The sequence below is a fragment of the Prionailurus viverrinus genome, chromosome E3 (genome assembly GCF_022837055.1).
Source record: "Prionailurus viverrinus isolate Anna chromosome E3, UM_Priviv_1.0, whole genome shotgun sequence".
Lineage (NCBI taxonomy): Eukaryota > Metazoa > Chordata > Mammalia > Carnivora > Felidae > Prionailurus > Prionailurus viverrinus.
In genome coordinates, this window is record NC_062576.1 from 39,375,941 (window position 1) to 39,387,974 (window position 12,034).

General features: G+C 58.7%; 1 protein-coding gene and 2 non-coding genes across 4 annotated transcripts; all 3 read right to left on the minus strand.

Annotated features, from left to right (window-relative positions):
- Nucleotides 1–3,617: 3,617 nt before the first annotated feature.
- On the minus strand, nucleotides 3,618–3,690 carry TRNAR-CCU (transfer RNA arginine (anticodon CCU)). Its single transcript has one exon. It is a non-coding gene; the product is annotated as a tRNA-Arg (tRNA).
- A 946-nt stretch (nucleotides 3,691–4,636) lies between these two features.
- Nucleotides 4,637–11,565, minus strand: LOC125154302 (caspase-14-like). 2 transcript variants are annotated; one of them, XM_047838412.1, is made up of 11 exons: nucleotides 11,433–11,565; nucleotides 10,674–10,814; nucleotides 10,374–10,569; nucleotides 10,174–10,262; nucleotides 9,411–9,518; nucleotides 9,107–9,274; nucleotides 8,347–8,569; nucleotides 7,901–8,017; nucleotides 7,397–7,468; nucleotides 6,793–6,896; nucleotides 4,637–6,164 (listed from the first exon to the last, which is right to left on the minus strand). In XM_047838412.1, the coding sequence occupies exons 1-11, from the start codon at nucleotides 11,433–11,435 to the stop codon at nucleotides 6,051–6,053; spliced, it is 1,335 nt and encodes a 444-aa protein (XP_047694368.1). In that variant the 5' UTR covers nucleotides 11,436–11,565; the 3' UTR covers nucleotides 4,637–6,050. The 2 variants fall into 2 exon arrangements, with proteins under 2 accessions (XP_047694368.1, XP_047694367.1); XM_047838411.1 differs by having other exon boundaries at nucleotides 9,452–9,577.
- Nucleotides 5,182–5,254, minus strand: TRNAR-CCG (transfer RNA arginine (anticodon CCG)). The gene has a single exon. It is a non-coding gene; the product is annotated as a tRNA-Arg (tRNA).
- Nucleotides 11,566–12,034: the final 469 nt, after the last annotated feature.

The window sequence follows — 12,034 nt, forward strand, 5'->3', positions numbered from 1 at the left end:
CCTGCTCTGCATTTCTCAAAACCCTCCCACCACGGGTGCTGTGTCCTCCGGGCCAGGCGGCCAGCGGGTGGTTCAACTTTAGAATCTCATTCTTAGAGTCCGGCTCCAACCGTTGAAGGACAAGTTTCCCAGAAGCAAGCCCAAGGCAGGGATTTCTGAGTAATGGGTTCATTCCTGAACACCTTCAGGAAGCAGGACAGAGCAGGTGTGCCGATTAGAACGCTGCTATCGCCGGCTTCCAACTCACCCTTCCAGACCCTACTTGGTGATTGCTTTAACAGCCGATCCCTGTTAGCTTTGGCCCACAGGAGGCATAGACTGGAAGGCTGGAGGAGGAGGGAGTCCCTACTTCCTGTTTTCTGTTCCCACCACCACCACCCGTTCTATCCAGGCAGCAACGGTTCATTCCAGGAATAACAACTGAATCCAGTTTGACATTTCCCCACACTCACAGAATCAGCCTCGTCACGGCTCATTAGAGACTCCGGCACAAGCTGCCTGAGGTCCACAGGACCCTCCTCTGAACTCAGAGACACCCATCCCAGCTGAGAGGCACTGTTTCTCCAACACCTGCTTTTCAGCTCCTTAAGGCCCCCTCCAAGCTTCGATTTTTAATAATCCCAACCTCTTCCCTTGCCCCCCACCCCAGCCCTATAGGTGGCAACTGCTTTCTGCCTTCTTTACTGCCCCATTAGCAGCTCTTTATATCTAGTGAATCATCATTCATTCAATCATGGTTCATTAAAATAATAGATGGCTTTTCTCCCCAGGTTCGTTGAGATATCATTGACAAAAACCGTGTATACTGAAGGTGTCTGATGTGATAGTTTGATATGTGTATACATTGGGAAATGATTACCATAATCAACACAGGGTAATCGTGAATGAACACATGCATCATCTCACGTGGTCACCGCGCGCGCGCGTGTGTGTGTGTGTGTGTGTGTGTGTGGTCAGAACACTGAAGATCCACTCCCTTACAAATTTCAAGCATACGATACAGTATTAACCATCATCGCCATGCTGTATATGAGATCGCCTCACCCTATTCGTCTCACAATGGAAAGTTTGTGCCCTTTAACCAACCTTCCCTCTTTCTCCCCAACACCCACGGATGGGTTTTCTGACTGCTGCCTGGACCCTGATTTGGTAGTGAATTTGGGCTCAAATGCCACTGAGCTCCTTGCCGACGGGAAAGGGGTTGCTGGTAATCCACAGCATGTGGTGGCATCGAGATCGAGCCGCACGCCACCTGGTCGGTAGTGATGGCGTGCTGACCAAAGCATCGCCCTGAAGGACCCTGCGGCTGCCGTCCTATACTGCCGTGGCAGTAAAGGTGATTATGAGGATAGTGGCGTGAAAGGGGTTCTTCCGGGGGCGCTGGTTGGCTCACTGAAAGAAAATGACAAAACCAGACCTTTCAACCTTCAGCCCAAATCGTCTCTTACAGCTGCAGGGCTGACTGATGATGGCTAAAGATCAAACACATAGGTTGCAGAGTGACAATGGGAGTTGGGTTCCCAGCCTCCGGACATCTGTTGTGTGAAAGAAATGGCGACGGTGATGCAGAAGTGGAGCCCAAGGCACGGAGACCTCTGGGGGGTCTCGAATGCCCCCAGCCACTTGGAGCTTCCTTGCCAGCAAAATCAGCCTGGAATCTGCGGAGAGTAGCCTTCCTGCGCTTGAACGTGCTGTAATCATCTCAGCTGGAGCGGCGGTCTCGCAAGGGGAAGCCACGCCTCCGCCAAGCCCACGCCCACCACCCTTGTGAGCCGGGCCCCATAACCGCAGTCAGACAAGCACGCTGTGGGCGGTGAGGACAAGAGCTGACCCGGGAGGAAATCCCTTAGACACCAAAAGAATTGGCAGTGGTGTTCCTTTAGGCCAGCAGAAACCCAGGGGATCTGTGTGGGAATGAAGCTAAGGGTGTTGGAGCGAGCAGGATGAGATCCGATTTGGCTTTGCGGCTGGTGAATTTATTGACCTGGGGGGGGGGGGGGCACTTCCCAGAAAGCCTGTATTTAACACGTTACCCTGTGCGGCTGACTGTGGCTCTCTTAGGTTTCTTGGTTGGTTGGCTCAGCGTTGAACTCCGTGGTAGCCTATGTTTAAGGAGACACGTGTGAGAACTTCATCAAGCAGAGAAAGGAAGCCAAAGACAGGGAGACGGCAGTGCTGGCGGGGATGTGTCACACACGACGGGCACAGCCGCCCCCCGCCCCCGAGCGCCCGGAGAACATTCCTCTCAGTAAGGCATTGAGAAATGTCAGCGAGGGAAGCGGGAAGCAGCAGCACCCTCGGATAGCTCTGTGGTCCCCATTCTCCTCAGGTCGCCCTCGATGATGGGAGACACGGCACTGAGATGAGGTCCTTGACTCCAGTGGGGACAACGGGGCCCCGGGTGTTTGGGAAAGTGGAAGAAGCAAGGCCGAAGCTGGATGAACAGAAGAGTCTCGTTCGTGGTTTCTAAAGGCAAAAGAGAACTGTATTTTATATGTGTTTATAAAGCTCCAGTGGTCATCCTTTCTACGGGCACGTGGAACAGGAGGCTGATGTTACTCTGCTTCCTGTCCCGAAGCTTGGGAGATTCTTACCTCGGGATGAAGACAGAGAGTGCATGGATTAAAAGGAGAGAAAACTTCATTTTTATCTTTTTTTAAATGTTTGCTTATTTTTGAGAGATAGAGACAGAGCATGAGCAAGGGAGGGGCAGAGAGAGAGGGAGACACAGGATCCGAAGCAGGTTCCAGGCTCCGAGCTGTCACCACAGAGCCCAAGGCGGGGCTTGAACTCACGAACCCTGAGATCATGACCTGAGCCGACGTCCAACGCTTAACTGACTGAGCCACCCAGGGGCCCCGAGAGAGAAAGCTTTATTATGGTCTATTTCAAACATGCACTAAAGTAGAGAAATAGTATAATGTGTCCTGCCCCTCAGTTTAAGCCATTATCAATTCACAGATAGGCTTGTTTCGTCTACACCTCCATCCAACTCATTATTTTTGCCTAGCTTTATTGAGATATAATTGACAAATAACAATGAAATACATTGAAGGTGTACAATGTGATTGTGAAATATTTACCAATTATTTACCAATACGCTTGTGAAATATTTACCACTGTGAAGTCAACACATCCATCAGTTCACATAGTTACTTTTTCCGTGTGCATGGTGACAAGGCTCCAGATCTCCTCTCACAGCAACTTTCAGGTATGCGGAACATATTACTAACCATAATCAGCACTCGGTCCGCTGTTTTAAAGCACAACAGTTGTCATATAATTTAATCTCTAAATGATTGGATCTGTTTATAAAAGATAAGAACTCTTAAAAATATATGAAACCACAATAAAATTAATACACCTGGGAAAACGAACAATTATTCCTTTATATTACGAGAAAAGGATGCTAGAATGGATGGTTATTTGAAAAATTTGAACGACGCAAAGTATTCTTTTGTGAAAGCTGGAAACGCGCACCCCTTATTAGAAAATAGAGTTGCAGTGAATTGTCAGTAGCTTAGGTCTGCGTCTGGAAAAACTCCAGGAACTTGCTTCCTCCACTAGGGAATCGATTCGATTTTTTCTCTGGCAGAGGTCTAAAATCTAACCCTTTGTACCCCGGGTGGGACTCGAACCCACAATCCCTGGCTTAGGAGGCCAATGCCTTATCCATTAGGCCACCGGGGCCGGCGACAGGTCTGTCGTAATGGTCCTAAGCCAGTCTCTCGGTCACCTCCCCGTGGTTCCCACAAATGACGCACAGCCTCCCCGCTCCGTCCCGGTCTCCGTCCTGCCCCTCAGCACCCGCATTCACCCGGCGCTCGCCCGCTCCTGAGCGTCCTGGGACCCCGGAGGGACCGCGCACACGCAGATGGAACCTAAAGAACCGGGGCCACAGGTGTCAGCTCAGCTCTTTGGCCTACGGTGTGATCCTCGCTTAGGGTGCGAGAAGCCTGGGCATCAAAGCCTGGGCGAGCCCTTTCCTTCTCCTTGCGGGAGAATCCGGGCTCGTTGGTAACTATCTATTAGCAAGAAGGAGCTGGCTATGCAAAACGTCGGAGAGGAGAGGACGGGGGGTGCCAGCCGGGAGAGTGGGAAAAGCGCCGCCCCTGTCCTTGTCCTCCTCCCTACACTGGCCCGCAGACAAGAGGTGTTCCTGGGCTCAGGTCTCCACGGTTTTAACAGAGCTCAGTGGCCTCCCTAGTGGCCCCGTATCTGATCGGCTGGCTGTGCCCGTGAGGATGAGAGCCCAGCGTTAGCTTTCCCACCAGAGGATGGGTGTTCTTTCTCACCTCCAAAATGTTGGTCCTAAAGAAGCTTCAAACCACCGAAGCACCACAAACACGGTAACACCCCACATGACCCCAGGGTACCTGCGCGCACCTTCCGGAATGTGGGCTCCGGCTGCCACTGCCCCAGCGGTCACCAGGTGGGAGGAGGTCAAGTCACCTAGGTGAGCTGGCTTAGCCAGAATCCTTTGGCGAGAACACGGTTCCTCAAGTGGAGACATTTTTTTTCCCAGGTAAAATGATAACCCAACCCTGGGCATATGGTTTATATTTAAACGTTTAAATATACACCCACACTAGTCATTTAAGGGTACACTATCATTGCAAGAAATCCAAATAATCTATTAGATTTTTAAAACATTTTATTCTGTTAAAAATGTGTATATAACGCTATAGCCAATTTAGCCATTTTTAAGCGTACAATTCAATTCAGTGGCATCAGTTACATGCACAATATCATCCAACCGTCACCAGAATTTCCAAAACTTTTTTTTAATCACGATAATCTATTATAGTTTGGAACGCACTTGTCTCCTGGGCCCTTGGAACAATCCCCGCGCCTCCCGCGCCCCCCGGTCCAACCTCTCATCTGTTACAGCTCTGGTCCTCAGGACTGTATTCGTGCAGCCAGTCCCTAGTGGGCCCCAGGACTCGCGGCCGGTGGCTTCAGGTTCCGGCCACCCGTGGGCCTCGCAGCTCCTCGGGGGCGCGGGCGTGCGGACCAGGCGCTGGCTCCTGAGCTCCGCCCTTGCAGGCGCGCGGCGGCTGCCGAGGTGCCGGAGGGCGGGGCAGCGGGCGGGGCACGGCCTAGGCGACCTAGGGTTTCGCGGAGGGCGCAGTCCCGACCGAGGGAAAAGGCAAAGCGGAGGGAGAAAAACAAGCTGCGTAGCGACCACGAAGGGACTCGAACCCTCAATCTTCTGATCCGGAATCAGACGCCTTATCCATTAGGCCACGCGGCCCCGCCGGTGGCGCTCCCACCGCGTTTCTCTTAAAGCTGATTCAGGCGTCTGCGTGTTGTACCGTAATACGCATGCTCCTACTGGCAAGGAGCTCCGCCCCCTCGGGCTTTATGTGGGCGGAGCCGGGGCCCGGCGCCGAGAGGAGCCCAGGCGGCTCCGCGAGAACCGCCGTCCCTGACTTGTGCTTACGAGTTCGAGCCCGGGTGAGGCCGCGCAGGCCCTTCCTGCCCTAACAGGCGCCTTTGGAACTCTTCCCCCACGTGGCCCCGGAGCGCGTTGAGTCGGGAGCTGCCCAGCGCTCCCCAGGCCCTGTTTCCCCTCATTCACAGTACCGATCCACCTGCCAGGCTCGGTCCAGAGTGTCATGGCTCCAGACTAGACTCTGACCGCGTCTCCTGCATTTCCGCGGCCTCGGCGCGGGGCGCCGCCGGGGTGCGGGAGCTGAGACCGCGACGTGGGCCCCGGCTGCCCCTGCTCGGAACATCCAGCCCAGCCTGGCCCGTGCTGGGCTCCTCAGCCCCTCCGCCCGCAGGAAGGGGGCCCAGCCTGGCTCCCGGGAGCACAGATGCACCCTTACCGGGTGCCGAGCACCCTGCCTGCAGTGTCCCGCTGCCCCGCCTCCCTGCGAGCGGACGCATTCTCGGTCATGCACAGACGCTTCTAGCACGCCGGCCGAGCCCCGCGCCCAGGCTGTCTCCCCCACTGACAGATGAGGAACGGGGGGCCGCGGGTGGAGTCGGCGGCGGCGCCGGGCTGTGGCTCCCACCGGCCGCACCCCCGGGGCAGCGGCGCGCGGTCAGGCCTGCAGGCAGAGCCGGCGCCTCAGCGAGCTGCGGATCTCCAGGCAGGCCTTGCGGCGCTCCGGGCAGTCGGGACCCAGCACCTCCAGCTGACACACCCGCCGGTTGACCTGCGAGGCCCACGCCAGTCAGACCCAGCCACGCTCCACTTGGCCTCAATCTGAGGGGCTTCAGGGGCGCCCGGGGGGTTCAGCCGGTTGAGCGTCTGACTCTGGTTTCCCCTCTGGTCATGATCTCACGGGTCCTGAGATGGACCCTGCGTGGGGCTCTGCGCTCACAGCTCAGACCCTGCTTGGGATTCTCCCTCCCTCTCTCTCTGCCCCTCCCCCGCTCGCTACTCTCTCTCTCAAAATAAATACATAAACATGAACTTTTTTTTTTTTTTAACCTGAGGGACTTCAGTTCCCTGCAGGTAGTGAAATTATTCAAACAAGCCAATCAGCTCCTCCTGCAGGAAGCAGGGGGCACCCCCCCCCCCATAAAGCCTGCGGCCCACAGCCCCTGCAGGTTCACTCTGCGCCTGACTGCAACTCCCAGGGGCCCCGCGTGACAGGCAGGTTCTCTCCACCGTCTCCTCGGTGGCGGAAAGGGAGTGTATGTGGCTAATAACTGCCGTCCATCTCGCCCGGCCAGCACCCAGCACCGAGGGGCGAGTGTGGCTGACGGACAGAGTTAAGAGATGGTGAGAAGGATGAACCCAGCCCCCCTCCCCAGGGCTCTGCCTCTCCCCCGACACACCTCAGTCAGCAGCTCCAGAACTTCTCTCCCAGGGTCAGCTCTGAAGACCTCCACCAGCGTCTGGATAAAGTCTGAGCCTGTCTCATCCCGATAGGCTACACAGCCTAGGCCAGAAGACCAGGGTCAGAGTGTCAGACTCGGGACAGGACCGCGGCCTTCCAATCCCCAGGGGCTCTTTGTTGGGGGAAAAGGCAGGGGGGGGGGGTGGCAAAGAGACAGGACCCCAGGGGTCTGGCAAGGGGATGGTGCAAAGAGCAGGAACTTCTTGCTTCTGGGAACAACTTGTCGCTTGATATTTGTGGACCGAATACACAATTGCATTGAACGTGGAACACATATTCACTGTGAACCTACCACCTTCTGGGCACCGGGCAGAGCCCTCACGGAACCTGCAACCCTCCGTACAGTCAGCTCTCAATATACGCTCACCATCATTACTGTTATTATAAATAATAGACATGGGAGGAAGATGGCCTAACTGAAAAGGGGCTAGTGCCCCTGTGCCCCAACTGCCACGCCCTGGCTGTCCCTCAAGCCACTCCAGATGTCCAGCCAGGATGCAGGGCCCCGTGTAACAGGGCTTCTTGATGACCCGTCCCCTTACCCTCGGCAGCTGCATAGACCGTCAGGATGTCTGCTTGGTCAGAGCTCCCTGCAGTGGGGAAGGGAGAGCTGCCTGCAAGAAAGACCAGCATTTACCCAGCACCCTGGGACTCTACCAGCCCCGGGGCTGCCCCCTCAGTCCGGCTCAAGGACACCCAGGGCAGTGGAATGAACACAGGGCGGAAAAGGCAAATCAGAACTGCAGTCTAAAAACAACCAAACAAAACCTCAAAGCTCAGCCCCATCACGTATCGGCTCTGTGACCTTAGAAGAGCTATTTCACCTTCCTGACTCCGAGGTTGTTTCGAGGCTCAAGTAGGGGAAGAAGCCCTCGATTTTCAAAGGCCCTTGCAGTTTAGGAAGGTTTTCCTTCCCAACCTCTTGGCAAAGCCAAGAGAATGCTGGGGGCAGCAGACCCCCAGCTCAGAGCCCTGGAAATGCAGGCCAGAGAGGCCACCCAGTAGCCCCTGGCCAAGCCCAGCCTCCAGAAGGAAGGCACGCCCACCTTGGGCATCAGCATAGATCTGGAGGACATCGGCATGCGAGGGGGTGGTGGGTGATGCCCGAAGCCAGCGCCGGAACCAAGGGAGACCTGTGGGCCCCACACCGGCGTCCCTATGCCCTGGAAGAGGAGGGGACACACAGGCCCTTTCACTGAGCAGACACCTGGGGGGGGGGTCTCCAGGGGCCCATAGCCCACCCCCCAGAACTCCAGGGCAGCCCCATGAGACTAGAAAATCCAGAGCAGTGAACAACGAGAGCTGAGGGTGAAGTGCTCAAGTTGGTGGACTTGACTTCTAGGAGAGGCCCGGAGAGACCCGGAGATGGGACAGGTAAAGCACCAGCGCTCAGGCTTCCTGAAGAAGGTGGACAGCAAGTCCTGGGTCGCCGAGGGCTGGGTGTGGGAAGCTAGGACGGGAGGAGGCAGGTGGGGGGTAGGACCCCACTCACCCCCACGGCAAGCCTGAAGCAGAAAGATCTTGGGGCAGCCGCACAGGGCCCTGCAGCGGCTCAGCTCCTGCACCAGGGCCTCTGGCCGTACCTCCCGCCCGTCGGCCCCCAGCAGCTGTCCCTGTGGCCCCCCGTGGGCCATCAGGGCCACAAGGGCACAGCTCACTGGGGCCCTGTGGGCGTCTAGGCACTCCCGGAACTGGGCCAGCTCCTCCTGGAAAGCCTGGGGTGGGGACGAGATTGAGGCCTGGGCCAGGGCCATGGCCTCCCCAGTACCTGGTGGCCCTCCGGGGAGGCTTCTCCAGCCCCCGCCCACCCTACTTACCACCTCCTGCCCACCTCAGGCCACAGCGGAAGTTCTCTTTCTAACCCCCCACTGCAACACAAGGCATGGCCCAACTGGAGGTGACGTGTGGCTCTAGCCTCTTACAGCTGGGCCTTTGGCCCCAATGGGGAAGCTGCTCCAGAAAGTTAAGACGCATCAGGGGCAATGAGCTGACGGGTGTCGGGGAAGGAACCCGAGACCCTCCCAGGAAAAGCTTGACAGGTGCAGCTGGGGCCTGGAGCAGAGGAGTAGAGGGTCAGCCAGTGTGGGAGGCTGCAGGAGCCCTGGAGACGGGGCGCCCAGAGGCAGGGGAGTGAGCTCCCCACGCACGCAGCAGGAAGGACTGAAGGCAGACAAGGGGCAGGGGCCAGGGAGAGAGTCGCTGGAGTCCTGGGGTTGGGGGCGCCCTTCTTTTAGGGCACCACCAGACCTCACCTGGGCCGTGGGGTCTGTCCTTAGCGTGGTCTTGAAGCTCAGGGCCTGGCACAGGGCCCCCAGCGCCTCCACATCGTGCTGGGCCCCGGGCCGGCCGTGGATCACGGACAGGAGGAGGGCAGCCCTGGTCCCGGACAGGTCATACCGAGCAGTGGGGCTGGGTTCTGGCTACGGACAAGCACAGGAACGTTCGGCGTGGTCTGCGAGCTTCCAAGCTCCTCACCTCCCCCACCTCAGGTCTCCCGGACCCTCTCTCCCACTCGTGACTGCTGCCACATGGTTCACCCCACGCCGTCCCCCTCACCTCGGGCCCCCAGGGCTCCACATCACCCAGGCACAGTGCACCTCGCAAGGAGCTCCGAAGGACTGGACAGTAGGTGGCCTCGGACTCTTCAGCTGTCCTGCAGAAGACCTGGGGGCGGGGGTGAGGCCAGAGAACGCCTCAGGGGGCTGCTCCACGGGGGCACGGTTCTGGGAGGGAACAGGACGCTGGCTTCAGGGAACAGCATGGCCGGCTCGCGGCTCCTGCAGTCTCTTTGGGGTCCCCTACCAGAATTAAGGGAGGAAAAGACAGACAAAAGAAAGGGAGGGCACAAAGGGGAGGTCCTAGTTGAGGTTCAACATCAGGGGCGTCCTCAAGTGGAGAGCGGCCGTGCCATCCACGGCACCACTCCCGGCCCAGAGATGGGTGCTCTCTAGAGCAGGTTGGAGCCTGTCTGGGAAGGCTCACCGTGGGGAGGTACCACGTGGGGAGGGTGCCAGGCAGGGGGAAGCTGTGGGGCAGAGCCAGGGGCCACGCCTCACCTCCAGGGTCACCCAGCGGCTACCCAACTGCCCAGGGAGACCTTTGGGCCTTGAGCCCAGACCAGACCTGGATCATTCCCAACTCTGGCCTCCAGGGACCCCCAGTCTGACAGGACAGTCGCTGTGCGAGTGTGAACAGGGGTGGGCAGAAGTGCAAGCCAACTGATCTAACAGGCTCAGGACAGTACAGCAGAGCCAGGGGAAGTGACTGGCATAGCCCCCCTCCCAGGGACTCCCCCTCCTCCCGACCTGGGCCCCCCGACCTCTGTCAGCAGCTGCAGCAGAGACCAGTGAGGAAAGCGGCCACACAGCTCGCTCAAGCCAGTGAGGAAGGCTCCGGGCTCGGGGGCAGCTGGGTGGAGAAACAGCACGTTGGCCTGAAAGGTGGGTCTCGGCCCCCCTGCCCTCCCGCACCTCTGCTTTGCGCTGTCCCGCAGCCAGGGTCCCTGCCCAGCCCACTCACCCCCAGGAGCACTTGAGAGCAGAAGGAAAACTTTGGGGCGGCCCCAGAGGGCCCCACAGCGGCTCAGCTCCCGGACCAGCTGCTGGGGCTGCTTCAGCTGCCCACTGGGGGCCACCAAGGCCACTAAGGCACAGCCCACAGGGCCCCCGAGGGCATCCAGCTGCTCCCGGAAAGCGGCCAGCTCCCCAAGGAAGCCCTAGGGCAAGAGCAAAGGCCGGGCCTGAGTCCAGGGAGGCCCAGCAGCAGGGGTGGTGGTGGTGTTGGGGTGGGAGTGGAGGCGGGAGGCAGGTGAGGACTCACCTGGACAGAGGCCTCCCTCCTCTGGCAGCTCTCAAAGCCCAGGGTCCGGAACACGCCCTCCAGGACAGCGACTATAGAGGCTGAGACCTCAGGGCTGCTGAGGGTCAGGGCCACCCTTGGGCCCCGCATGCTGTACTTCCCCTGGGGAGGCAAGGCCAGAGTTGCACCGGGGTGGGGCTCCGCTGAGAGCCAGGAACACGCTAGGCCAGGCAGTGCCCCGGCTACCTTTCTTCCCAGGCTCTCTCGAGCATCTGCGATCTGTGAGGCCACCTGCAGGGTCCCAGCCACCAGGAAAGCCATGGGGGCCGGGTGGGGGCTTCCTCTGAGCACAGAGCTTACCCCCTGCCCCCCATGCCAACGCCCTGGCTCCCAATCCTTGCCCTCCCCCCTCCAGCCCTGTCCTATCAGCTCTGTTTATGAGCTGAGCCGGACTCTGCCCCTTTCCCTGGAACCCTGGCTCTCGGGCTCCACCGCCCCAGGGCCTGCTCTGTCCCCTGGCCCCAGGGGGCTCCTCTCTGGCTGGCATTGGCACACCCTCACCTGAGCCGGGAGCATATGCCCAATCCTATTCTTAGCTCCTGGCCCACCTCCTATCTGATCTCGTTACATGGGAGCGTCTCCCTTCGGAGCCAGCCACCAGCACCAAAAACGTCCATGCCCGGCTTCCGCCAGCCCCCACTCTCTCGTGCACAGCACCCACCCACGTGCACACTGCAGCCTTGAGCACAGGGGTGGGAGGAGGGGTGAAGGGCGCCGTACCATAGGGAGAAAACTCTGACCGGAGTCATGGGCCCACCGTGAGACTCCAGTCGCTTCATCTGGGAAAAGGGGTCCATCGCAGTGACCACAGGAGGAAGCAAGTGTTACATGGGCAGCTGGCTGAGGAAGTGCTCTCGGGCCAGAGGGGCTGGCACACAGAGTAAAGGACAGAACATTCTGTCTCCGCCCGCCCCCACCCCCTTTTGGGAGGGCTCTGCTGGGGTAGGATGACCTCTGACTGTGCACCCCCCACTTCTGTGTGGGCTCCAGGCTAGGGAGGGGAAGGGTCAGATGTCAAGGGCTGGGTGGGGAACAGGCAGGGCCCATTCTGACCCAGCAGGCCCCTCTCACTAAGGGATCTGAGCACTGAGACGGCTTGAGTCCTGCTTCCCCACACACCCCACTGCCTAAGCCCCTTTCTTCATTTCACCCTTGAGGCCTGGCGAAGACCCACTCAGCTCCCCCACTGTCCTGCTGGGGTAGTGGGGGGTGCACGTGACCCCAGTTATCCCATCCTCATCTGTCCCCGGTCTAGGGCAGGCGCTGCCTGATGAGGGATGAGAGTCCGGACACTCGTGGCTGTAATTTGGGACCCAGCCGTC